Source organism: Papilio xuthus, unplaced genomic scaffold, assembly GCF_000836235.2.
Source record: "Papilio xuthus unplaced genomic scaffold, Pxut_1.1 DF824888.1, whole genome shotgun sequence".
NCBI classification, from domain to species: Eukaryota; Metazoa; Arthropoda; class Insecta; order Lepidoptera; family Papilionidae; genus Papilio; species Papilio xuthus.
In genome coordinates, this window is record NW_013533761.1 from 3413972 (window position 1) to 3437716 (window position 23745).

A 23745-nucleotide genomic window follows, 5' to 3' on the forward strand; every position below is an offset into this window, starting at 1 on the left:
TCCTTGTGAAAACTGTTGTGATTTATAACTCCTTTGTAAAAATAAATTATTGTGATATACACTTTTGTTTTACTTTCGATTATTTTGGTGACCTTTGAAGAGTGAGGAAGTTAGACACAAACCAGTTTTTTTATCTTAGCTTAGAACAAATAAAACACAATGTACTTAGTAAATCTTATTTTTTTTTGTTTTCCAATTATTTACATATAAGTTTAACTCACTCATTTTATAAAATGAAAACTATCTTTTATACATTCAGTCAAAATTTATCACTTCATTAAACAAAACCAATACATTCAGTTCTTAAAATAAAAACTTTAAGAGCAATTTGTAAAAAAAAATGTAAAACTAATTTTAGACCGATTTCTTTTAATTCTATAATAATGTGATTAAAAATCACAATATATTTAGTGACTTACACAATGAATACTTTAAGATGCAGTTCATATGTTTTAAAAGACCAGCAAATTATTTTATAACACAAAACACAAAGAACACAACTTAAAAATTATTCTAAAATATATATATTTAGTCATAACAAGCGAATTACATCTTTTTAGAAGCTCTAATACAATAATATATAAATTTCAACTGTTTAGGACAGGTTTTTGAGGCTTACATTTTTATGAAAATTAAATATTATATTTGATAAAGGATTCCTAACACATTTATATTTAAGATATAAGTAAATAAAAAAAAAACCTTGTGATGAAAGTCGTCAATTTTGTCACCTAACGGTATACCATATATTGAAAATAACAAAAAAAAAAACAAATTTCTCACTTAAAAATAACCTTGTAATTTCAAGAGATGTGTTAAAAGCACCACTAACTGTGGGTTTCCGAGAACAAAATCCATCTAAAATATAAATATGGCCTCAGAAAATCACAGCTACTCTAGAAATTCAGATTAAAAAATATAAATTTTCACAACTGAAGATACAGGAACTTTTGGATTCACTTAAATTAGAATGATATTTTTTATTATCGAACTATATTTTTAATATTAAAATGTAAATAGTGATACCTATACCCTTGACAATCTGAGAAATGATTTACACTTCTCTCACCAAAGCCGTCAGTTGATTGAAAAGGAAAGAAAATAACCAAAAGAAAACTGGACTAAGTGTAGTTCTGATGATGATAAAAAATAAAGATAGAACAAGAAAAGATCAAATAAACAAGGTACTTTATGTGACTATTAAAAAAGCATTTGATTTTTTCCTTCTAATCCTTTAGACATGATGCTTATTTTATCTAATTATATAAATATATACAAATTTAGTCATAATAATACATTTAGTATTCTAAGATCATTAAAAATTTCGATTCTCAACTAAATTACTTAAAACGCATATTGGCATCATTTATTCAGGCAGTGTATGTTGTGTCGCAATATGCAGACATTCTTTTCTAAATACAAAAGACAATCACATAGATATCAATTTGTTCACACATTTACAATTAATAAAATAGAATTCATAATAATTACAATATATAACAACCATTAAATTTCATCAAAATCAATTTAGGATAATTTTGAGACATCTTCTTTTAAAAAATGCTATGAACACAATCGTAGGAAATACTCACCCACAAAGATTATCTCACACATTGCCTGCTCACTCCTCTACATAGATCACAACACTTCACTTTTAAACAATTCAATTGCATGACTTGCAATTAGAATTACACACATTCAGATCACAACATTTCACATGTCTTAGTGATGCGCACCGGGGGGCGTGTCCGTGCGCGCGGGGGGCGCGGGGTGCACGGGAGGCGGGGCCTCGCAGATGCACAGTACGTGCCTCCGATGTCAGTGGCCGTTTAGCGCCGGCGTTGCACGCACGTTCCTCAGCTGCTCCGAGTACTCCGTGTACAGCCGCTGCCACCGCAGCTGCTTCACCAGCAGCGATAACATCTCCTCTAATAAGTCGTGCTTCTTAATACCCTGAAAATTGTTATATGACTTCATCATCAAAGTAACTAGAAATTATGACGTTTAATCTATCACATGTATAATATACTCACTAGAACATTGGACTGCCACTTCTTTGGCACGGACGTGCAGTGGCTAGGTCCAAGGAGATCATCCAGTATGCCGCGCAATTGCTCTTCGTTTCCTGTAATTATATAAAACAAATAATGTAAAGTTGACAGAGATATTATAATTTGTGTAAGAGAGCGAATTGAGTGAGTTACTGACCGTAGCTGAGCAGATGTGTAAAAAGAGATGAGAGCCAGTAACGGTAGTCGGGTGCGAGGCGCAGATGCAAGCAGGCGGCCAGCTGTGCCTCCAGCCAGCTGCGAGCCGCGCCCGTCGCGTAGCTGCTGCTGCAATATTATCACACACACATACAATACATTTTAATAATTATTTTTGTGTTCCCTTCGTGTGTCACCTTCATTTTTTAGACCTTAGCCCCGATAGAAGTAGATTTCGCTATGGATTCACAGTAAAATCAGTGTTTAAGCATAACAATTCGGTCAGTATATGTACCTGGCGGCGTGTGGTCCGAGCGAGTGCGCGGCGGGCGTGTGCGGCGCGTGGGGCGTGTACGCGGCGTGCGGGGGCGGGGCGCGGCGCGGACGTTGCGCACCCAGCACGGAGCGCGCGCCCCCGCCTGCACGCCGCACTGGGTCACCCGCCTCGCTCCACACCACCCTACCACACATCAGTAATTAATTCTCATTACTATAATAATTACTATATCAACGATTATTACAATAATTCAGCGGTAAACTTACCAAGCACATAATTTCTGGCTGTAAATATAACTCCTTCCGTTACTGAGTGAGATCATCGGGTTGCCGTCCTCCAGCAGGGAACAATTTGATACCGCCACTGAAAAAACATTCCGCGTTATAAGAAATAACATTTCTCCGGTCAATTTTTTTCCAAACAAACACAAATTTAAATATTCTTATCTACTTCTATATTAAATGATGAGTATAAAAGTGTAACCTCCATGGGACAAGAGACTTCTGAAGCACAGCGGCCGTATGATACAAGCGGCGTTGTCGAGGTCCCAGATGGCGAGTTCAGCAGACGTCGTCACCAGCAGCAGCGTATCGCCCGACAGCGTCATCTTGGCCGCCTGCGACATCAGAGCTGCAACACACAGTAATGAATACGGATAAAATTAACATCGTAGTCTGTCCAACAGTGGATTTTATAACCAGATAATTGCAGCATACGGCCATGTAACATACCGATGGGTGGCAGCGCGCGGCTGGCGTGCGGCCGGCCCAGCCGCCACACGTGCAGCGTGCCGTCCGCGCACGACACGCACGCCCAGCGCGCGTCGCACGCTATGCACGTCACCGGGGAACCTGCACACACATTACATCAACTTTAATCTTGCAAGAGTCTTTGTATTGCAACTGATGATGAATCGCTATATTACCCAAATACGTTTCCCAAACGGGATCGTTTGATGCGGAGTTGTTAGGTATGAGTTGCAGACGCGACAGAGTGCCGTATTGTGTGTTGCATGCCTTATTAACAACCTGTAACAATAAATTGCCATATATTTTTTAATTAAATAATTTTATGTTCATTACCTTGTCTTTGCGGGTACCAGGCGAGCATAAAACAATGAAAGTATATACCTGTAGTCGCAGCGCGCCCGCGGCTCTGACGACAGGTCCGGCCGCGCCGAGCACGGGTGCGGGCAGCGAGACACGCGCCGGGCCAGCGGCCCCGCCAGCAGCTCCGCCGCCCGCGCGCGCCGCAAGCTCATCCGCGCGCGGCCCCGGCAGCTGTCCGCCACCGCGCTTGCGCAGTCGCTGATCCAAACCACTGCCGACGGAACTACACAGTTAAAGTATTAACAATTAAATGAATACAACTTTATACATCTATTGCACGATATAATTTATCGAAATTAGTGAATGTACTGACTTGTCGTTGTTGTTGTTACTGGTGTTGTTGTGCGAGGTGGCGTGGTTGCTGACATTGGGATGTATGACGATGTCGTCGCGCCGCTCGACGCGGATGCGCGACTTGCTCTGCGAGGAAGTACTGAAACAGTGCTCACCGCCGCCCGGCTGAGAGCCCAGCGACTCACTGGAATAATATAAACTCATCAATCGACTATAGCAAGAATTACCTATCCTTTGTTTGATACGAAGAGATTTGTTTAAACAACATGTTTAAATACAAGTATTTTGACAATGCAATTTCACGGTTAGACTTATTATATGATTGAGAAGGTACCAGGAATGTATGAGTGATCCAAAGTTAGCCGCAAAGAGGTGACTAGCATGACCCCGCCCACTATAAGAAACAAGTCGTAAAGTACCAGGAGTACATAAGCTTGTGGGAGGTGTGAGTACTAACTTGGCGTCAGCATTGGTGAGCGGTATGAAGACGGGCGTGATGCGGCGCTTGCCGTCGGATGTGCGCGTCTCTATCTGTCTGTCCATGGGGCGCAGCGGCGTGCTGGCCAGCGCGCCCATGCTGCCGCCCGTGCTGCCGGCCGGCGATGTCACCGCGGGCACGCTCTGCACACAAATATACACATCACCATAGACCACCGACAAAAAACAATAATAACGAAGACAGTTCACCGTTGATTCGATAGATGGCGTTATTACTTAACTACATTTTGTTTTCTCTTTCCTTCACGCTAACGTATAGAACCTTGTTTTACAGATTTAAAGTCTTACCTGTGACTTCTCACTTTTGGGCGTGACTTCCTCCTTGACGGCCTCCTTCTTGGCCTCCTGCTTCTCGCGCGCCAGCAGGATCTCTGGGCACTCCACCAGCAAGTTTGATGTCAAGTCACCTCCAGATTCGTTCACTAAACATTTGCCGTATATCTTTTCGTAGAATGCGTTCTGAAATTACATTATTGATCTTGTTTTATTGGTTGGGATTTTTTATGAGATAGGAAATGTTTTTCTTATAAATTCCTATAATGACCTTTTCATCAAGTGTTAGAGGTGTTCCGATTTCTTTATTGGTAAACTGTATACAGGCGACTGTACCGTCGGAACTGCACGCCAGGAGATTGAGACCTAAAATATAAGTCACATAAATTTAAATCTCTGAAAATTAAACATAGCGGTCAATATACTATATCATGAATATGTATGGATAGGTGGGTGGAGGGTTACCGTCAGAGCTCCAGGAGAGGTCGAGCACGCTGTCAGTGAAGAGGTCATGCACAACAACGAGAGGTCGCTTGAGGGAGGTGAGCCAGATGGAGAGGGCGCGGTCGCGGGAGCCCACCGCCGCGCAGCAGCACTTCTTGCCCTCCTTCACGAATATGTTGTTGTTGAAGCGCTGACAAACACAACCCACAACTCAATTATTGAACGAATAATGAATAAAACTTGTCGAAATCTTACTATTGAAAAGGTGAATGTTTGGATGGATGGATGTTGATATTAGAAGATATCTCCAGAACGGCTGGCTGTATGGATCTCGTACAGAATATCGTCTGTCCAATAGACTACTAAATAAGTTTTTTATTAATTCCATGAGGACGTAGTCGTGTGCCACAGCTAGTACGTAACCTATGTATAATAATATAATACTGACAGCGCAGGTGACAGCCTTGCGGTGACCGACGAAGTCCTTGTCGCAGCGCCAGCCGTCCCGCTCCACGACCTGTGCAGTTGGTCCGCCGCCGTTCATCGCGTGCGCAGACAACACATACTGACCGTCCGGTGACCAGGACAGACGCAGCACGTGCGTTGTTCCTGCAATACCACACAATGTTCTCACACACCATTTCATTATAATCATAATTAAAACAAAACTCAAGAAGGTACACCTGGAGAAAAATACAGCAAGAGATCTTTTCGTATTTATAAAAAATATGAAACTAACTTACCAAGTGATGCAAGAAAAGAATTACATATTCTAGGGAATACAATAATCAAACCTCGATTCCAAGGTTCAGATCCATTTCAAAAGCTTCACTTATATTTTTTAAATAATTTCTAATATGGAGTAATATTAAAAATAGTGATTCAATGTTTAAAGGTGACCAAAAATATTACCTCCACATTCCTCAAATGGTTCAGTTATAACAGTTTCCTGTGCCCAATCCGCAGTCTTCCAAACTCTTAATGACTTGTCATCAGATTGGGATGCCAAATATTTGCCGACCTACAATCAATTTAAATGAACATTTGAGTTATAAACAAGTAATATGAAGCCAATCTATCCAATTGTTCCCAAGTGTAAAGTCATTTCCTACTTAGTTTATAAAAAAAGTACTCACCGGGTCCCATGCAACACCTTTCACTAGCCCCTTATGTCCGTTCAGTACACAAACCATTTCCGGGAACTTCTCTGCATTCCATATTATTATAGTGTTGTCAACACTGCAACTTGCCAACCATTTATCTAGCGGTGACCATGCAAGGTCTAAAACATCCCCTAAAACATAATAAAACATGTTTAATTTTTTTTTAATAAGTTACAGTGACAGGATATATATCTATTTATGACATAAATAGCTATTTTCTTGCATGATTGCAGGCTGTAATTTGACATAGTTGATAATATTTAATTTTAACACTTAAACATTCACCTAAATGTTTTCTTATGCATATGTTTATAGAATTTTAAAACAGATTAGAGATTTAAACTCTTATGACTATTATCATCTATTTTGACCACAACATACCAGCATGTCCCCTTAATGTAGCTAAACATCTCCATGTCTCAGCCTTGTTTTTACCAGGAGCAGATGGGGCAACACTCAGTCCCCACACCATAATGAGACGGTCATCGCCCCCCGATGCCAGGTATCGGCCACCATTGCTCCACCGCACACAGTTTACACAAGCTGTAAGATTTTTATTGAAAAATTATTGATGAATTGTTGAAAATTTGTAGTTTTTCATAACCGAAAAATGTACTTTATGTTGCCTCTTAGTTTTACAATTATTAGCACTGAAAAAATAAACTCAATACATACATGCACACAGTTTAAGTAACATGCTTAAAGAATCATGCTTTAAGCAGTTTCTTTTAAGTAGTAGAAAACATATGCATTATATGACAAGAAATACATCCTATATCCATTTGCACATAATCATACTTAAACTAGAATTGTACTTTTCAATATATGATTAAACCACTAACCTAAATGATTATCCATTTGACAGAGCATTTTGGGTACATTTGGGTCCACTTCAACTGCCTCAAATAAAACAGAGTTCAAGTTCCAAACAACAACTCTCCCGGAGTCCCCTCCTTGTCCACCAGTTGCAAAACGCTTTCCCGTAGGATGAATATCCACAGAAAATATTGGTTTATCTATAAAAACAAAGTTTTGTTGGAAAATTATACGATGAAAGAGATTCGAAATTTTCATGCAAGAACATTGAACTTACCATCGTGATTAACCCAACTGGGTTTTAGAAGCTTCATTTATGTTGCTGGTAAGCTAATTGTGTTAAAAATATGCTGAAAATTAGATTATATTGCTTTTATTTATTTTAATACAAATGACAATGACAGAAATATACCGCCCGAATTTAAGTAGTTGGTTTCAGAACAAACTTGGGTTTTTGGAATTTATTTATGAATGAAGCATATACATTTTTTTAATTTGTCATGTTTTAATAACATTCTATCTTTAAACATTTATATAACTATAAAGAAGTAAATAATTTTAATACATTAAGAAAGGTACATTGTTTTTAGAAAATAGATTGGTCAAAAGATAAGGTTTTCGAACTTTCCTAGCGTTGAAACTTTGTTACCCGATGAAAGTAATTTTTAATAGGCAAGAACTTTTGAAAGATCTTAATATATATCTGATGATGTACAGTATCATTATGTTTTTCATTTTTTGATGAGAAGAATTTAAAATACTTCAGTACCTGTTTTGTACATTCTCAAAACAGTTTTTTTTTTGTATTTGAAGAAAGAGAAGTTTAGTTAAAGTAGCAACATTTTACGTTGTTATGGGGACAACTGGTGACAACCCGTGGTGACAGAAGCAATCTGTGACCGCTTGGGGAATTTAAAATCTGCAAAACAAAGAATATTATTTTTGTAGGATTTAATCTAAGTAAGTCAGCAAATTAAATAATACAATGATGTATTTATTTCACCGTTGCAATTTCGTATTTGGTTTTCATAAGTTTAATGGCTTTATAATGACTAAATATTATTTAATTATTTGCATAGGCATGAGAGGGGCCGAAACTATAATACCAGCGCGTTTTCTGACCCTGCTTGGCCATTTCTGCGTCCTGATAACCCTGCTATGGGAGAGCAAACTGAGCGTACAACACTGTATGCTGACACCACTCCACGAAACTCACTTCCAGACATATCACAGGCGGTGAGTAAAATGTCGCACTTTAAATTTTTTTTCTCTTATTTCCTCTTTTTTCGACTTAATTTTGTTAGCAAACTTTATTATCTATTTAATATCTTAAGCAAAATACTATTCTCAATAAGCTTCTTTCACAGTGCACCTATTTACAAAACAAAGATTTATTTATAAATCTAAATTTACTAATCTATACATAATTTAATTAATAGGATTAGAATTTATCATATTTGCCTACCTACCTAATAGCATTAAAATTATAAATTAAAAAAAATTAAGTCAAATATCAACAAATTGGATCTCTTTTTGGTATAAAGAATTTATTTATTTTAACATAATGTAGTTTTTTGTTCCAGTTGTCTCGCCATAAAATATATACATTATCTTACATAAATTTCTGTATATAAAACATCTTAAACCAATCATCTTGTAAAAAATGATCTTGTAACATCTACTGAACGATTACAAAAATTCTTTTACCATTCAATAGTTATATTATTGTCGAGTAACAAAGACTATACTATACTTTTTTTCCTTGCCGACAAAGTCGCGGACAAAAGCTTGTTGTCATACTTTAGGAAAAACGTTATTCTACATGTTTAAGGCATGTAACGCGATACTCGATTCGATGCAGCAATAGCGGTGTCACGTGTACGTCGCTTGAATTTAGACTTCACGTGACGAAGCGTCACATTCAGTCGTTACGCACCCGTATGGCCTGATTCGCATTTCTCTTCCAAAATCAATAAGATCCAAAATACATTTACTGGGTTAATATTGTTAGCTTAAAATTGACAGATGCATTAAGAAAATGATGTCGCGTACGTGATTTTGCTGTCTCTAATTATCTAATCTAAAATTAAAATGTTTTTGTTAATTGTAAATTTGTATAATCTATATAAATAGTTTTATTAAAATATTTAGGAATTACATGTCAAAGGGAAAAAAATCGACATATTAATTAATTAAATGAAAGGTAACGGAAGCCAGGTGGGAAGTGAGGTCACGTGATGGTATAGAAACAATAAAGCAGTAGGAGCCGGATAAAACCGGATCGTGTCTATGTAGCCACGGACAGCTGTTTGGGTTAAACGGTTCATTGTGAGTAACGTGTGAGCTCTCGTTCGATACGCAGACGTGTGTCGGATATCGGAATGCCTAGGGTTGCTTACGAGATATTTTTTTTTTATTTCAATACGATGATTCTATCTTCAATAATTTGAAAGACAGGACCAGCACATTGCTGGTCTTCTTTTATTATAAATACTATTTTCAGTCTTGTGTTATTAAGGACCATTTTAGAGCAAAAAGATTTGAGTAAACCAATAATGCAATCGTAGCTCCATGACATTTAGTTTCCATACTGCAAGATATATAGCCAAGTGTTTGTTATTACGTCGTGTGCATGTCCGTTGGTGTGCACTCGTTATCTTGGATTAGAGGCTTTGATACATTACCATCAGTACTGTGCCATCAATTGAGATCACATATAAGATATTCGAATTGCACGTGCAAAGTTAACTTCATTGGGTGTAACTATTGTCGCAGTAACTTACGTCAATTTATTGAGGTATTAAACTGTTTTATGGTTTTAAACTGTAGATGTATGATAACTGATAATATTGCCGTTCTAGAGTTAACGCCGATTAGTCAACTCTTCCCCAGCACCGATTCGCGATGGCCCATAACTGTAATGAAAAGTATAAGTGCTCGAATTTAGGTATAATCTTGCACAATATAGGCGCCTATGTGCGTTCTCTTTTACACTACGTCAATATTCAATTGGGAATGTTTGTTTTTTGGTTATATGCCCACAAAACATACATTATTTCAATTGTGAAAGAAATCGTGGCATCCCTAAGCAATGTTAATATCCAATAATCCAGTAGCGTCCGGTTAAAATTGCCGTCGGGCGACGTTTGTTTTGCAAACACGAGGTATTGAGTTGGGATGTAGAAGTGATCAGTCTAATGTTGGCACATTCCTCGGTGCTCGGCCGATGGTCTCGTGGTCACGTGCAATTATCGTTATAATTGTTTGTCGATATTAAAAGTTCTTTTTTTTCTTCTAAATTCGAACCAGTGTTCGGTTTTCGTGTGTGGCTCAAGCCTATTTATGGGGTCTTCGGCCTCTAGCGAAGTATGGAATTTTTTTTTATAATTATTCGTATTTGAAAGTTTTTTGTGTTATGTTTTTATTTTTGTATAGAATGGTGTATAGACGTCGTAGCACGAATCTGAGTTCAAGGTAAGTTGGGTCGCAAGTGACTTATTAGAAGAGTTTACGTGAATTGTGAAGTCGTTGCAAATTGTACTTATTTTTTATAGGTTTTTTGGTTAGTTGCAATAGTATTTTTACAATAAATCGATGGAAGGGAAGTAGAGCCGTCAGTAGAGTATACAAATCAGAAATTAACATGGAGATATTTCACGATACCTCTCTCTAACTTTTGTTTCACAATATATCTACTTTGCATTACTTACACGTATTATTATTTTATCCATGTCATCAAACTGATTATGACTAAATGAATTGAATTTAAAAAACCTTAATAAGTAGCCTATGTGATCTTCCACACTATATTCTAATGCCAAATTTCATCAAGATGTGTTCAGCTGCTCTGGAGATACTTTCAAACAAACATCAATCCATTTAAAATTTCGCATTTATAATATTAGTATGATAGCTAAAATATATAAGTTTCTATTCGAATTTCTGTAGTAACGAAAAAACCCGCAGTGCGATTTTCTCTGCAGATATTTGTATGTTCAGCCGGTCAAAGTATGTGTAAACAAGGTTGTATTATTATAAACACCGAGCCTACATATGTGAGATAAGGACAGGAAGATGAACATGATTCGATCATGGGAATCCTATCGCTCTCGAGGTTGGTCGTATAGGGGATTTTAGTAGTTCAAATCCCACATAACAAAAGGTACAAAGGTACCTTTGGAATATTTCTTTATTAATATTTTTTTTAATCCTATTGGCTTTACAAAATGAGTGGATTATTTAGATCGTCGGTATTTGTCTGTAGGTAAACCACATGAAAAGTTTCGTCGACTTATTTTTAAATAACATATATGGTATTTAATAAAGGTTTACTTTCATTCACATTGTATTTTAATAATTGTTTTAACGTACACAATTAAACAGATGTTCTATTGTTGTTTACTATGAACATTATCTATACAAAATTGTTTCATTTTTAGGGTTCCATACCTCATAGGAAAAAAACGGAACCCCTATAGGATCACTTTGTTGTCCATCCGTCTGTTTGTCAAGACCCTTTTTCTCGAAAACGCGTGAAGGTATCAAGCTGGATGGACATTTATTTTGTAGGGATAAATTAACTTCATCTATAGGTTCTGTATTTATCTATTTATCAGGCTATCAGTGTATACGAGGGTGAATCAAAAAATTCTTGGAATCAATATTAAAAAATGCAAAGATTTAAATAATAATATTTTATTTTTCTACATAATCTCCCTCCAATGCAATGCATTTAGAATAACGCGATTCTAACTTCCTTATTCATTGTGAAAAAAAAATTATTTTCTTGACAAAAACAAGTGACAGTCTGCATAAATATAGTGTGATAGACACTCTTTAATTTGAATATCGAACTTGATCCAAAAAAGGTTTCATATATATGCACTTCTAAGAACTTTTTGATTCACCCTCGTATATTTGTTTGTATATTTAGTTTTGACATGATTAAATTACATACATAGATGAATTGTTTAATTATCTATTATGTTGTGATGTGAATGAACATATGTTATCTTACTATCTTACTAATATTATAAATGTAAATGTTAAGATAGATAGATGGATGGATGGATGGATGGATGGATGTTTGTTAAAAGGTATCACCGGAACGCCTTAACGGCTCTTGATGAAATTTGGCACGGATATAGAACATAAAAAGAACACATAAGCTACTTATTAAGTCTTTTTTAATTGACGATAAGAGTCGCGTGCGACAGCGAGTTTTACATAAAACATTTTTGTGTTGATATTTATATTTACTTTTCTTTGTAGTTATATTCCAATTATATCGAAGCGATATGTCGTTGTAGTTTTGTCTGTCGTCCTATATTCGAATCCTATGCATTATACTTACGTAGTAATTATAATACATACAAAGATCGCGACAAAGCTTTAGATCCTATTCAGTAAAGGAATTATAGCATACCGTACTGTACTAGGGATAGGGATCTTAGCAATCGAGAAAATGAAACGTCATCCATGACTAACATTACTAAAATATTTATATTTCCTAACACTTTGTTACCGCACCGTATTAAAAAAGCTAACAGTATAGCAAAATTGATAAAATATCGATATGTAAACACATGGTGTACTAGTAGCTATTATCAGTGACAAGTTTGGTTTTAACATAACGTGGTGTTACAAGTTTGCGTGTCAGTTTACGCTCGGACGTTGCGCGTGCGCGTGCGCGTCTGTCTTGTTTGTTCTGTTGTGTTAGAGCGCATGTGAGCTTTGGATACTGAAATGGACGCTAAAGAAAAACAGGTTTGATTTGATTATTTACTATTTTATTTTAAAAGTATGAGGTTTTTGTTAAATTTTAATTGAAATTATCGTATTTTTGTTTTATTACATTAGTATGCAAAATAACCTATAGTCGAACATCACCTGTTGAGTTTGTCACTATTCTTCTGAACTCTTTTAAATGAACGAGTGAAGTAAATATGAGTTTGCAAAACAATTTATTTACATATCTCTATAAACGATTTTCTTATACGTTAATGTCAGTTCATAGGATTTTACTATATTTTTTTTTTGTAAATTATTTATTTCCTAAAATACTCTTATATACTACAAGAATATTACAAAATTTTATAGTACAATTATGATTCGTCTCGAATTTCTCGTCACAACGAATAAATGGCTATTGTTTTTGCCAAGTGCCTGAATCTTTAATCTCTACTTTTCTGTTGTAAAGCAGTCTATATGTTATTATTCCGCCAACGAAATATACATCTATCTAGAAATCTAATCTAGAAATAGGATAGGATTATGATGCATTTAAAAACTTCACTTAACGTCGGTCACGATCTGCAAGTTATGATATTTATGTACAAGTTAGATTATTTTATGGTTTACTAGCTGTTGCCCGCGTATCCGCGCGAGATTAAAATATAGATAGTAGCTGATTCCCAGAACTACTGAATATGCATACACATAAAAATCAATTAAGCAGTTTCGGAGGAGTATGGTAACTAACATTGTAACAAGAGAACTTTAGATATAAAATTCACGTGGTTAAATAATACCTTATTAAAAGTAAGTAATAATTCCAATAGTGATTTAAAGTATTCTTAAATAGGCTGCGAAATAAATGCGTAAGAAAATAATCAAAACATTCCGTAGTCTGAAACATCGTAGCTATAAATGCGAAGAAATACCTAATGGATTTTGGATGTGGAACAGAGATAGAATGGAGTATTTAAGGACAATTGCAGTTAATGTGTTTGAGATTTATTTTTATTTTTCTGTGTCATTATTTCGAATACTGATTAAAATGTGTCAATTTATGTTACAAAATAATGAACTATAGGTGATTGAATATGTTTCGTTATAAGTATTTAGAGCAGGCATTGTTTGAATTGTTTATTTTAGGACATGTAAATGACACAAATTCTATTAAATGAAATCACTAGTAAAGTTTTAGTTAATTATTGTTTTGTTACACTTATCATTTTTATATTGATCTATTGAACTTTAATGTTTAATATTTTTTTTTATTTACATGATTAAAATAGTTTCCGCGCGAAATGAAAATTCGCAATCAAACTCCTTTAGGTCATGTGTCAATTGTAACTTTAATTTTGTTAAAGATAAGGTTAGTGACGTTACTGATATAAAGTTATAGAATAATATAATATTAATTCTATAAAATACCTGAAAGCTATTTAATGTGGGTTTCTAAGACCAAAATCTCTTTATAAAACATATCGTTATACCTGTCATTATCTTTGGCCAGAGATACCAATATGTTTGAAATGGAGATTTTGGTCTCATAAAACCACGGTTAATGGCTGTTACCGAAGCTAACCATAAGATGGTCTATCAATATCGCTTTTCTCTAGAAATTCTGAATCTCGGTAGTAACACTTAATTGCAAAATAATAGGTAGAAACTTTCTAAAAGGATTTTAGGGTTTTTAATATTTTTGTGTAGATGTCATCTCAAAAATCCAATTTAACGTTTCAGAAATAATAACACAGATATTTTTATTATAAACATTGTAAAGAGATGAGTGAGGTTATCAATATATTATACGACAAAATTGATAAAACTTGATAAAAAAAAATGTTTCTGTCGATAAACCTTGCAAATTATCTAAGAAGTTGGCCATGTTTCTAGGTATATAATAATTTTATTATACTCCTTATGTAATAAATGGTTCTATCCTATCAATAAGACGAAGAATTAACAATGTTAATCGTTAGCGTTATCCAAGTCCATAATTCTCAAATATTTGTTTGATAATACTAATATTTAAGTAGGTTTGTAATCGGCAATTGACTCACAGAATTTATGAAAAGATCTCGCTGAAAGAGGACAATGAAACAGTTGGAATATTCATCGATTCTTGATGCTTGTATTGCGAATATCTTTTTACATATGTCGTGTGTTCATTTTTGTTGTTATACATTATTTTTTGGCTATCAGTGAACGCAATAACATATTATATTAAATTAGCACTAAGTTAACTTTACTTATACTATACTCAAATATAATATAAAGATCGCCCTAAAGTACTGAACGTCTCTAAATTGTAGCTGCATCTTGTTGTTTATTTAATTGTTACCTATTAATAATTTGAATAAAATTTACTAAAGTCCCGCTCATGTGTTGCGTGAGCAAATATATTCCGACATGCACTTTCTGCATCTGATATTGTCCCTGAAAGATAAGATTAGATAAGAAAAGGGTACAGATAGATTATATTTCATCCTGATCTGTTATACTATGAAATAAAAGATACATTATATTTAAATCTGAATCCGATTTCACTGTTGTAAAAAATCATTTCAGATTTTCTAGGCAGCCATAAATAGCGAAAAGATTTTAAATTAAGAACTAAATGAATAATACTTATTATGAAAATATGATTAACTAGTAGTCGCCCGCGACTCCGTCCGTGTGGTATTAAGAAAACCTAATTAATAGTCTATGTGTTCTTCTAGGCTATACTCTACATCTGTGACAAATTTCAGCGAGATCTATACAACCGTTCGGGAGGATATCTTCCCCCAAACATATGTATACAATTGGGAAGATAGATTGGCTTTAGCTGACAAAAACGTTGTAAAGTCTTATAAAGAATTGATTTGGTTTATGTCCATTACCTGTTCAAATTATAAATATCGTGGTTCTAACTACATTATTACTGGTATATTTAAGATTGTATTAGGGTTAAATAAAATGATTTATGAATCATAAACTAAGGATTTACGTTCCGCTTGAGTATGAGGCTCGCTATTTACTTGATCGACATTGAAACAACAAGCGTAATTATGTATTACGCATTTACTATTGTGATAAAAAACACACTCATCGTATGCTTTAAAACCATTGAGTAGTCATGAATATATAGTAAAAATTATACCGCTATATTTGTTATTTACGTGTATAAAATGTGCGAAACGACTCAACGTTGTTCTTTGTGCTATAGTAAGGTGAATGACCCAAACGCTTTTATGTCCCGTACTTCCGGACGTACTCATAATTTTTAGTAGAGTCGTTCGTTTTTTTTCGAATATAGTGTTACTTCCTCGGAACAGTGACGTCATAAAATATAAAGTAAATAGTCTAATGCTGTACTATTAGTATTAAAAAAAATTAAAATTCCATCTATTCTTGCCAAACTAATTTTTTTTATATACATATAAATGCTATATTGATAACAATATTTTATATTAAACAATTTTTGTTGTTATAAAATCATTTGCCAATTAAACTTTGTTATCAAAAATATGACATGTTATATTTTGAATGAAATTTACCGAGTCCTTGATGTTCAAATCTTACATAGACCCTGATCTATATAAATTGCGATATAAAACCACAATCGTAAGATATGCAGCCTTCATAGGATTTATCAGACAAGGATATCTCACTGTTTATATGTATTTGGAATAAGTGTTCTAGGAGTAGATTAATATTGTAATTTTTGTCAAGCTCTAAAAGTGACAGACGGAAGTAAGAAACTTCTGTTACTTACCTCTCATTGCAGACTCGTATAAATTTCTATAAATATTTTTATTCAATAATAAAGTTGATAAGATCAACTACAATATTACATCTTTAATTGTAATCTAAGATGTAAATAGCTTATCGTTATCCAATCTTATCGTAATCCAATACTATGTTCATTTCATGTCATCTGCCTACAGTTTGTTCTTACCACTATCCCTTTAATAAAGGTGTAACTCTTATGTGGTAATATAAACTTTCATAATCTATTATTACGGCATATTTATTATAGATACAATCCCAGATTGCTGTTTATTTGCACCGATTTTTTTTACAAATTCTTCTAACACAATATAAAAAAAACACACTTTTGCACTTTGCAAGCCTTATATTCTAGATCAAACTTTACAAATCAGTAATTACGGTATAGACTTGTAGGGCTATGTTCACACCAACGTCTCAGTCATGCTGTCATTTGAATAGAGTAATAAATGACGATGCAGTATTATGCAATTCGTCACTTAGCTTTTGCTCATAAAATTATAGTCTTGAAGCTCAAAGCTTATTAACAGTGGTAGAGCCCGCTTTAACATCTTCGCACGACTTGGCCCGGCTCGCCCGGTGAAATACCACGACCACACAGAAGACAGGCGTGAAGTGGAAGCAATTCCGCGTTTCGTTTGATGAGTGTGCGTCCCGGAGGCCTAATTTAGTCCTCTTTCCCTTCCTACCCTTTTTACTATAAGGAAAGGATGGGAAGTGGAAGTTGACTTTCCGGATGAGAGGATGCGTGGGAAGGGAAAATATTTTCTTTCTGTGCATCCTCTCCTCCGTCGATTAAAGGTAGGCAACGCATATGCAATTGCGTCTATGGGCAACGGTCACTTCGCTATTTCAGCGATTTCAGGTGGCAGCTCGCTCGTTTTCCACCTTATGATATAAAAAAAAACGCTCATAATGAGCTAATAATCGGTAGCTTAGTAAATTTTGTTTGGTGTGAACATGACCTAAGCGGTGAGGTGATTGCAGGTTGGTGGGTAGCCTGGCTGCGTCACTCGCTCTGCTAGTTCTGGAGTTTGTCACCTTCATCCTGGGACTAACAATGTTCTCTCCATCTGTCTCGTTGACTTGTATCCTTTTGCTAACATAATCATCAACACAATCATCATCTTATCATCATCATCTAGTACTTTGTTCAGTAGACGGAAATTTTGTTGTTTTAAAAATTACACGTTTGTACTCATTTTACTTAATTAAATACAGTAAGTAATAAGTATTATGAATGAATGTATGAAAACGTATCCTAGCCCCAACCGTGTGTACGTAGTTACGATTAACTATAGATTGATTGTTATTCAGTTCTAGACATCGAACTCCCGACACGCGTTGTAAAAATTAGTTAATCAAATTGCGAAGGCACGAGGTTGATAAAATACGTTATAAAAAATATTGTTATCACATTTACAATTATGTTAATAAAATGATAACTTTAAAGTTCAGTGTTAAAATTATAGATATTATTGTTTTTATAATAATTTTTACGCAGAATTCGATACAAGGTCAGATTATAAGACCTCCTTGTTTTATAATAACGTTATAATCAATAATTAATGATTACTTTGCAATTAACTAAACAGCACTGTCAAATGACTTTTTATTTTTCAGTACCTGAGTAATATCTCTCTATAAAACATATCGTCATCTCTGTCTTTATTTAATAGTGGTAGAGCCCGCTTTAACATCTTCGCACGAATTGGCCCGGCTCGCCCGGTGAAATACCACGACCACACAGAAGACAGACGTGAAGTGGAAGCTATTCCGCGTTTCGTCTGATGAGTGTGTGCCCCGGAGGCCTTATATAGTCCTCTTTCCCTTCCCACCCTCTTTCTTATAAGGAAAGGATGGGAAGTGGAAGTGGACTTTCCGGATGAGAGGATGCATGGAAAAGGAAAACATTTTCTTTCTGTTCATCCTCTCCTCCGTCGATGAAAGGTAGGCAACGCGTATGCAATAGCGTATGTCTATGGGCAACGGTCACTTCGCTATTTCAGCGATTTTAGGTGGCCGCTGGCTCGTTTGTCACCTTGTGATACAAAAAAAAAATTTTTTTTTGATAAAACAGATTATAATATGTTTTAAACGGGGATTTCGGTTCTAGAAACCCACGATTTATCCTTCAATTTCAAGTGACACCCAGTTATAATGCAACCTAATTTTGTATACCTTCTACTATCCTATGTAGTTTTTCATAAATCCGAATTTAATTTTTTTTAAGGTGTAAATTGACACTCCTTGAATTAATTTCTATAATTTAAAAAAAAAAAACATTTGAAATCCTTTACTATAGTAACAGCAATCGGTTGCCATGGCTTCGCTTCTATCGCTCTGACCTACATAGTACTAGACGGCTGGACGTGCGACTGGTTTTGGGTCGTGTTCGTTCTATGTTCAGTGTTGCCATCCATGGTTGATTTTATTGCGGCCGCTTGTACATTTTGTTCAATGAAATGGTGATATTAATTATTTACGTGATTAAAGTATGATCGAAGAAGATATAGTTTTATAAGTAAATTAAGTTTGTGATATAAAAATAAAAAAAATTGTAACCATAAATGCATTTTAAATTACCCCTTTGTAAATTACAGTGTAGCGATATCGAATCTTTACGTATCAACGTGCCATTTCTCTAAACAAATGCTGTCTTTATTGGGAACACTCCGTAGCGGAGATATCACTCGCGTTCGCTCCTCAGTGTGCCCAAAAAATATAAATGTCACACCTGACAATACTTTGCCAATGATTTGCCATCTCAGACATTGTATAAGTATGGTTTTATGTTAAAAAGTGTTGTGTTACTCAAAATAAAGGCAAATAATGTTTTGCTGTAGTTTTTTTTATCAAACACAATAACAAGTCGCAGTTTCCTAACTCTATCAAGTATATTATGGATATTTTTTTCCTTATTGAGTGTCGGCTAACTAATAAATATATTAAAATTCGGTTCAGCTTCTGATGTCATAGGATTAGTAATGAAATCACATATATTTTTTTTCACATTCGTCTGTCTATCAAATTTCTTGATGCCATTTCATTCGTCTTATAAAGATTTTTTTCCTTTTCACAGATAGCTAATGAGCATCAGCAATTGACGCAGTCGCACGAATACAAAGCAGGATGGTCGTTCTTCCTGGTGTTGGCTGGTGTGGTCACCACCATCGGCCTCTCTCTGCCTGTCGGATACAATATCGGTGTCGTCAACACACCCGCAGAGGTAAACATTTACATCACAAATGTACAAAGCAATACTTTGACATAGCTAAAACAACTTCAAGCAACGACTGGAAATACTTCTAGTTGCATAGAATATATTTATAAACTTTCCCTGATAGAAAACATTAAGCAAGTAATGCGATCAAGTTGTTTATGGCGTCTTTTACCATAGATGTGCAAGACGTCATAGCTGATTCGACCGTTTAAATAATTTCATCTGTTATTAAAAACAACCACAACCACATTGATTTAGGACACAAAAACTTGATGGAAACACAACATTAGATGGACAGAGACAGATAATACAATCTTTTACAGATCTTGAAGACGTTTTGCAATGAGAGCTTCGTAAGCCGGTACAACCTGCCTCTGGACGAGGCCTGGCTGAACATCCTCTGGTCCTCCGTGGTGTCCGCCTTCATTGTCGGAGGATGCACCGGTTCCATTCTCGGCTCCGTGCTCGCAGACAAACTCGGCAGGTAACAATGTGTTACATACAAACATTGTTTGGAAGAATAATACTTGTATTTTAATCACAATATTTTTTTTTTATATCTGCAATAAACTATGATGAGAAAGAATTGAAAGTTTACGTATAGCTGACTAATATTTCAAAAAATGTATGTGTGTTTGCAGAAAGAATGCATCAATCGCGACTAGCTGTCTGTTCCTGGCGGGCGCGGTGCTGTTCCTGCTGTGCCGCGCCGCTAACTCTGTGGAGATGCTGGTCCTCGGCAGGCTGCTCGTTGGTCTGGCTGGAGGTATGCTGTCTTTCACAAACATTTTACACGGGTTTCCTCCGGAATAGCAGAAGATGGCAAATTAGCAAGCGACCAAATAATCTTCTTACCCATTTCTTATAAGAAAAAGGTTAGTAAGGGGAAGAAGACTAACATATACAATTTGACCTCTGGTCTTTTTATACAGTTTTGTACGTAAGTTCTAGTGGGACTGGAGCTTAAATGAGTAAAATGATTTTATTCCAGAGGGTCAGTCAGTCAGTTTTAATAAATTTACTTATATATATATATAATATCAATGTATGTAGGTCTGACAACAAGTATAGTGCCGATGTACTTAACGGAGCTGTCGCCGCCGAGCCTGACCGGCGCTATGGGGGTCGCCTGCCCCATGGGGGTCAATGTGGGGGTCCTGGTTGGACAAGTTATGGGCTTGAATTTCTTGTTGGGTAAGTGTGATCCAATAAAGCGAAGATACATTAAGGAAATAATAAATGTTTTTAAAAAAGATATTAGTATTATTTAGATTTTGTTTGTAATGTTGTCGGTATTGTTGCAGGCGGTGTTGAAGACTGGCCATACTTACTGTCCGTCTATGCTGTACTAGTCATTATTTGTTTACCTCTTTTATATATTTTACCAGAAAGTCCAAAGTACCTTTATATTGTTAAGAAAAATGAAATTGCTGCGATGAAACGTAAGTTTATTTTTTTATGTATCCTGTAATTTTATTACGTAAAGGCTTTAGGTTTTATCTTTATTGATGTTTTTTGTTCCAATTTGCAGAGCTGAGTCGACTGCGCGGTGTGTCATCGAGCATCCTGAGCGAGGACGTGGAGACGATGCGCGAGGAGCGGCGCGCGGCCGAGGCGGCGGCCACCAGCGGGGAGCGCGCCTGGAGCATGGCGCGCCTCGCCGCCGACACCCGGCTGCGTCTGCCGCTGCTGCTCGTCTGCAGCACGCAGGCCGGGCAGCAGACATCCGGCATCAACGCGGTACGCACGCACACACGCACACACCCACGCAAACCATAGACACCTATAAATTAATAAAGCCAAGAATTGAATGTGACGATATTGTGTTGTTGCAGGTGTTCTACTACTCGCAGACGATCTTCATGCAGGCGGGTCTGTCGGTGATGAGCGCGCAGTACGCCACCATCGGGTGCGGCTTCATCAACGTGTGCACCGCCGCGCTCATGCCCTACCTGCTGCCGCGCAAGGGCCGCCGCCCGCTGCTGCTCGGCTCCGCGCTCTGCGCCACCCTCTGCCTCGCCACGCTCGCCGCCGCCATGAACGCTATTGTAAGCCCCTCACCACTCATGTCCTCCTGGTACTTGTACTTGTGTCTTCTCCTGTATCATACCTCTGCTCTGCCCCGTCTTCCTCGCTACTGCTCTTCCATACCTATGCATACCTTGTAGTTGTGTCGACTCCACGTTCTACTCTGTTATCTTCCTCGTCAACTTCACCGTCTTCCTGACTACATTTAATCAACGGAGGAGAGGATGCATTAAAATAAAAAACACCCATTTCTGTACGTCCCCTCCTCCCGCAATGACACTTCCTAGTCCCGTTCATTTCCTTCTAAGTAAAGAGTAGGCAGAGAACGTTAACTAAAATTAACTCCGGTCGTGGAATGCCTGATGAGCTGGATTCCATCAAACTGTCTTATTGTTTGGCCTCTTCACATTTAATGTTAAACTGACGCTAGATGGCGCTCTCATCAGAATATTACAATGTTTTATTTTATATTTTTACATAAATCAATTTTCATTATTATGTTGCAGGAATTAGTGTCATGGATGCCGTACGTGTGCACGGTCGCGGTGCTACTGTATGTTCTAGTCTACGGCTTCGGACTCGGACCCATCCCATATTTTATTGCCTCAGGTATATAATTAATTACATACAAAACTAACAAAATGAAGAAGCGAGGACAATACGCATGAATAAATATACGATTATCTATCTTTGTCTAGTCTTAAAAGGTAAAAAACAGTTTAACAACCTTTTATGTACGTGCCCGTGTTTATATTTTCAGAAATGTTCGAGGTGGGTCCCCGTCCGGCGGCGATGGCGTGGGGCTCGCTGGCCAACTGGGGCGGCAACTTCCTCGTCGGCCTCTGCTTCCCCACCATGCGCCATCTCATCGGAGCCTACTCCTTCCTCATCTTCTCCATCATCACTGGTGCTCTCTTCCTATTTGTCAGGTAATATTTTTTTTTACAAAACATTGGTAAATTGATATAGTCAATTTCAAGTAAGAAAATAAAAAAAGATATTTAAAGAATAATTTAAATATAATTAATTATTGTTTTAATTCGTAGAAAATATTTCCCGGAGACTCGAAGCAGCACTCCGGCGCAGGTGACAGAGCGGTGTTCTCAGGGACTGCGCTCGCGTCCGCTGCTTCGGACAAATATGCCGGTTGTCTGATATCCGCACACAATGACACATGTCATGCCACATCCATGCCACCCCATACACAATACACCACAAAATGCGCCATGTACAATCACCTTCGTTGGCGGTGTTCCATTTTAAAAGCGATAATATTTTGGATGTTTTATACTCTGTGAAGTTTGTTAATCAGGGATACAGTACAAAAACTCCTAATTTTTTTAATTGTTGAAAATATGTCCAGCAACCTAAAATTAAATTTAAAAAATAGCAGTCTTTTTTTTTGCGTTGCGCAAGGCAATTTTTCTGTAATTGGAATACCGTGAACGAACGCAACTGTAACATGGATTTCGTAAATTCCGTCGCCATCTTGTTCTTTAAAATATGGCGTTACGAAAGCGCGCGAATATAATGTCTTAGCAGCTTTTCTGTAGGCATCCAGCTATTTTTTTTAACCGACTTCTTCAAATATAAAGATATGAAAATATCTCAGATATTTAGTTTTTTATAATTGTATTTAAAAAAATGTTTATAATTTAAATTTCATAAACACATAAACATTGTAATAACAAAACAGACCAACAAAAATTACGACTTAGTTTAAAAGTATGTTTGTTTTTTTTTATTTTTAGTGTATAATAGTAATATTGTTTTAAAATTAATTTTGTTGTTACATTTTTAATATTTCTATATTCCAATATTTAATTTTTATAATTCATAAGCACTGCCAAATGACTTAATCAAGTGTTTGACCATATTTTACATGTTGCATAATTTTATTGGTAAATATATT

At 36.2% G+C, this 23745-nt stretch overlaps 2 protein-coding genes across 4 annotated transcripts; one reads left to right on the plus strand and one right to left on the minus strand.

Moving 5' to 3' along the window:
- Positions 1 to 347: 347 nt before the first annotated feature.
- On the minus strand, positions 348 to 7477 carry Hira (histone cell cycle regulator-like protein). Its single transcript, XM_013324905.1, has 20 exons — positions 7359 to 7477; positions 7108 to 7281; positions 6647 to 6808; positions 6239 to 6396; positions 6015 to 6123; positions 5551 to 5711; positions 5124 to 5292; positions 4930 to 5024; positions 4674 to 4844; positions 4345 to 4508; positions 3907 to 4071; positions 3615 to 3804; positions 3410 to 3512; positions 3216 to 3335; positions 2968 to 3114; positions 2751 to 2847; positions 2503 to 2667; positions 2209 to 2336; positions 2034 to 2125; positions 348 to 1953 (listed from the first exon to the last, which is right to left on the minus strand). Exons 1-20 carry the CDS (start codon positions 7393 to 7395, stop codon positions 1819 to 1821), a joined length of 2742 nt encoding a protein of 913 aa, XP_013180359.1. The 5' UTR covers positions 7396 to 7477; the 3' UTR covers positions 348 to 1818.
- Positions 7478 to 7950: 473 nt separating this feature from the next.
- Positions 7951 to 23212, plus strand: LOC106127191 (solute carrier family 2, facilitated glucose transporter member 3). 3 transcript variants are annotated; one of them, XM_013325248.1, is made up of 12 exons: positions 7951 to 8041; positions 8161 to 8317; positions 19665 to 19811; positions 20129 to 20289; positions 20447 to 20571; positions 20859 to 20999; positions 21110 to 21247; positions 21337 to 21545; positions 21641 to 21853; positions 22340 to 22442; positions 22594 to 22762; positions 22880 to 23212. In XM_013325248.1, the coding sequence occupies exons 2-12, from the start codon at positions 8240 to 8242 to the stop codon at positions 22986 to 22988; spliced, it is 1593 nt and encodes a 530-aa protein (XP_013180702.1). In that variant the 5' UTR covers positions 7951 to 8041; positions 8161 to 8239; the 3' UTR covers positions 22989 to 23212. The 3 variants fall into 3 exon arrangements, with proteins under 3 accessions (XP_013180702.1, XP_013180703.1, XP_013180704.1); XM_013325249.1 differs by lacking the exons at positions 7951 to 8041; positions 8161 to 8317 and adding an exon at positions 10325 to 10447; XM_013325250.1 differs by lacking the exons at positions 7951 to 8041; positions 8161 to 8317 and adding an exon at positions 12718 to 12847.
- Positions 23213 to 23745: the final 533 nt, after the last annotated feature.

What these genes read in the sequence shown, in the direction of transcription:
- Hira (XM_013324905.1), bottom strand. Translation starts at nt 7,395, where the DNA reads ATGAAGCTTCTAAAACCCAGTTGGGTTAATCACGATG. An exon ending in ACCATTTGAGGAATGTGGAG is followed by an intron (nt 5,712 to 6,014) that starts GTAATATTTTTG and finishes GTGGTATTGCAG; the next exon opens with GAACAACGCACGTGCTGCGT. An exon ending in CCAAAAGTGAGAAGTCACAG is followed by an intron (nt 4,509 to 4,673) that starts GTAAGACTTTAA and finishes ATTTGTGTGCAG; the next exon opens with AGCGTGCCCGCGGTGACATC.
- LOC106127191 (XM_013325248.1), top strand. Translation starts at nt 8,240, where the DNA reads ATGGGAGAGCAAACTGAGCGTACAACACTGTATGCTGACACCACTCCA. An exon ending in TTCCAGACATATCACAGGCG is followed by an intron (nt 8,318 to 19,664) that starts GTGAGTAAAATG and finishes TCCTTTTCACAG; the next exon opens with ATAGCTAATGAGCATCAGCA. An exon ending in AGACATCCGGCATCAACGCG is followed by an intron (nt 21,546 to 21,640) that starts GTACGCACGCAC and finishes GTGTTGTTGCAG; the next exon opens with GTGTTCTACTACTCGCAGAC.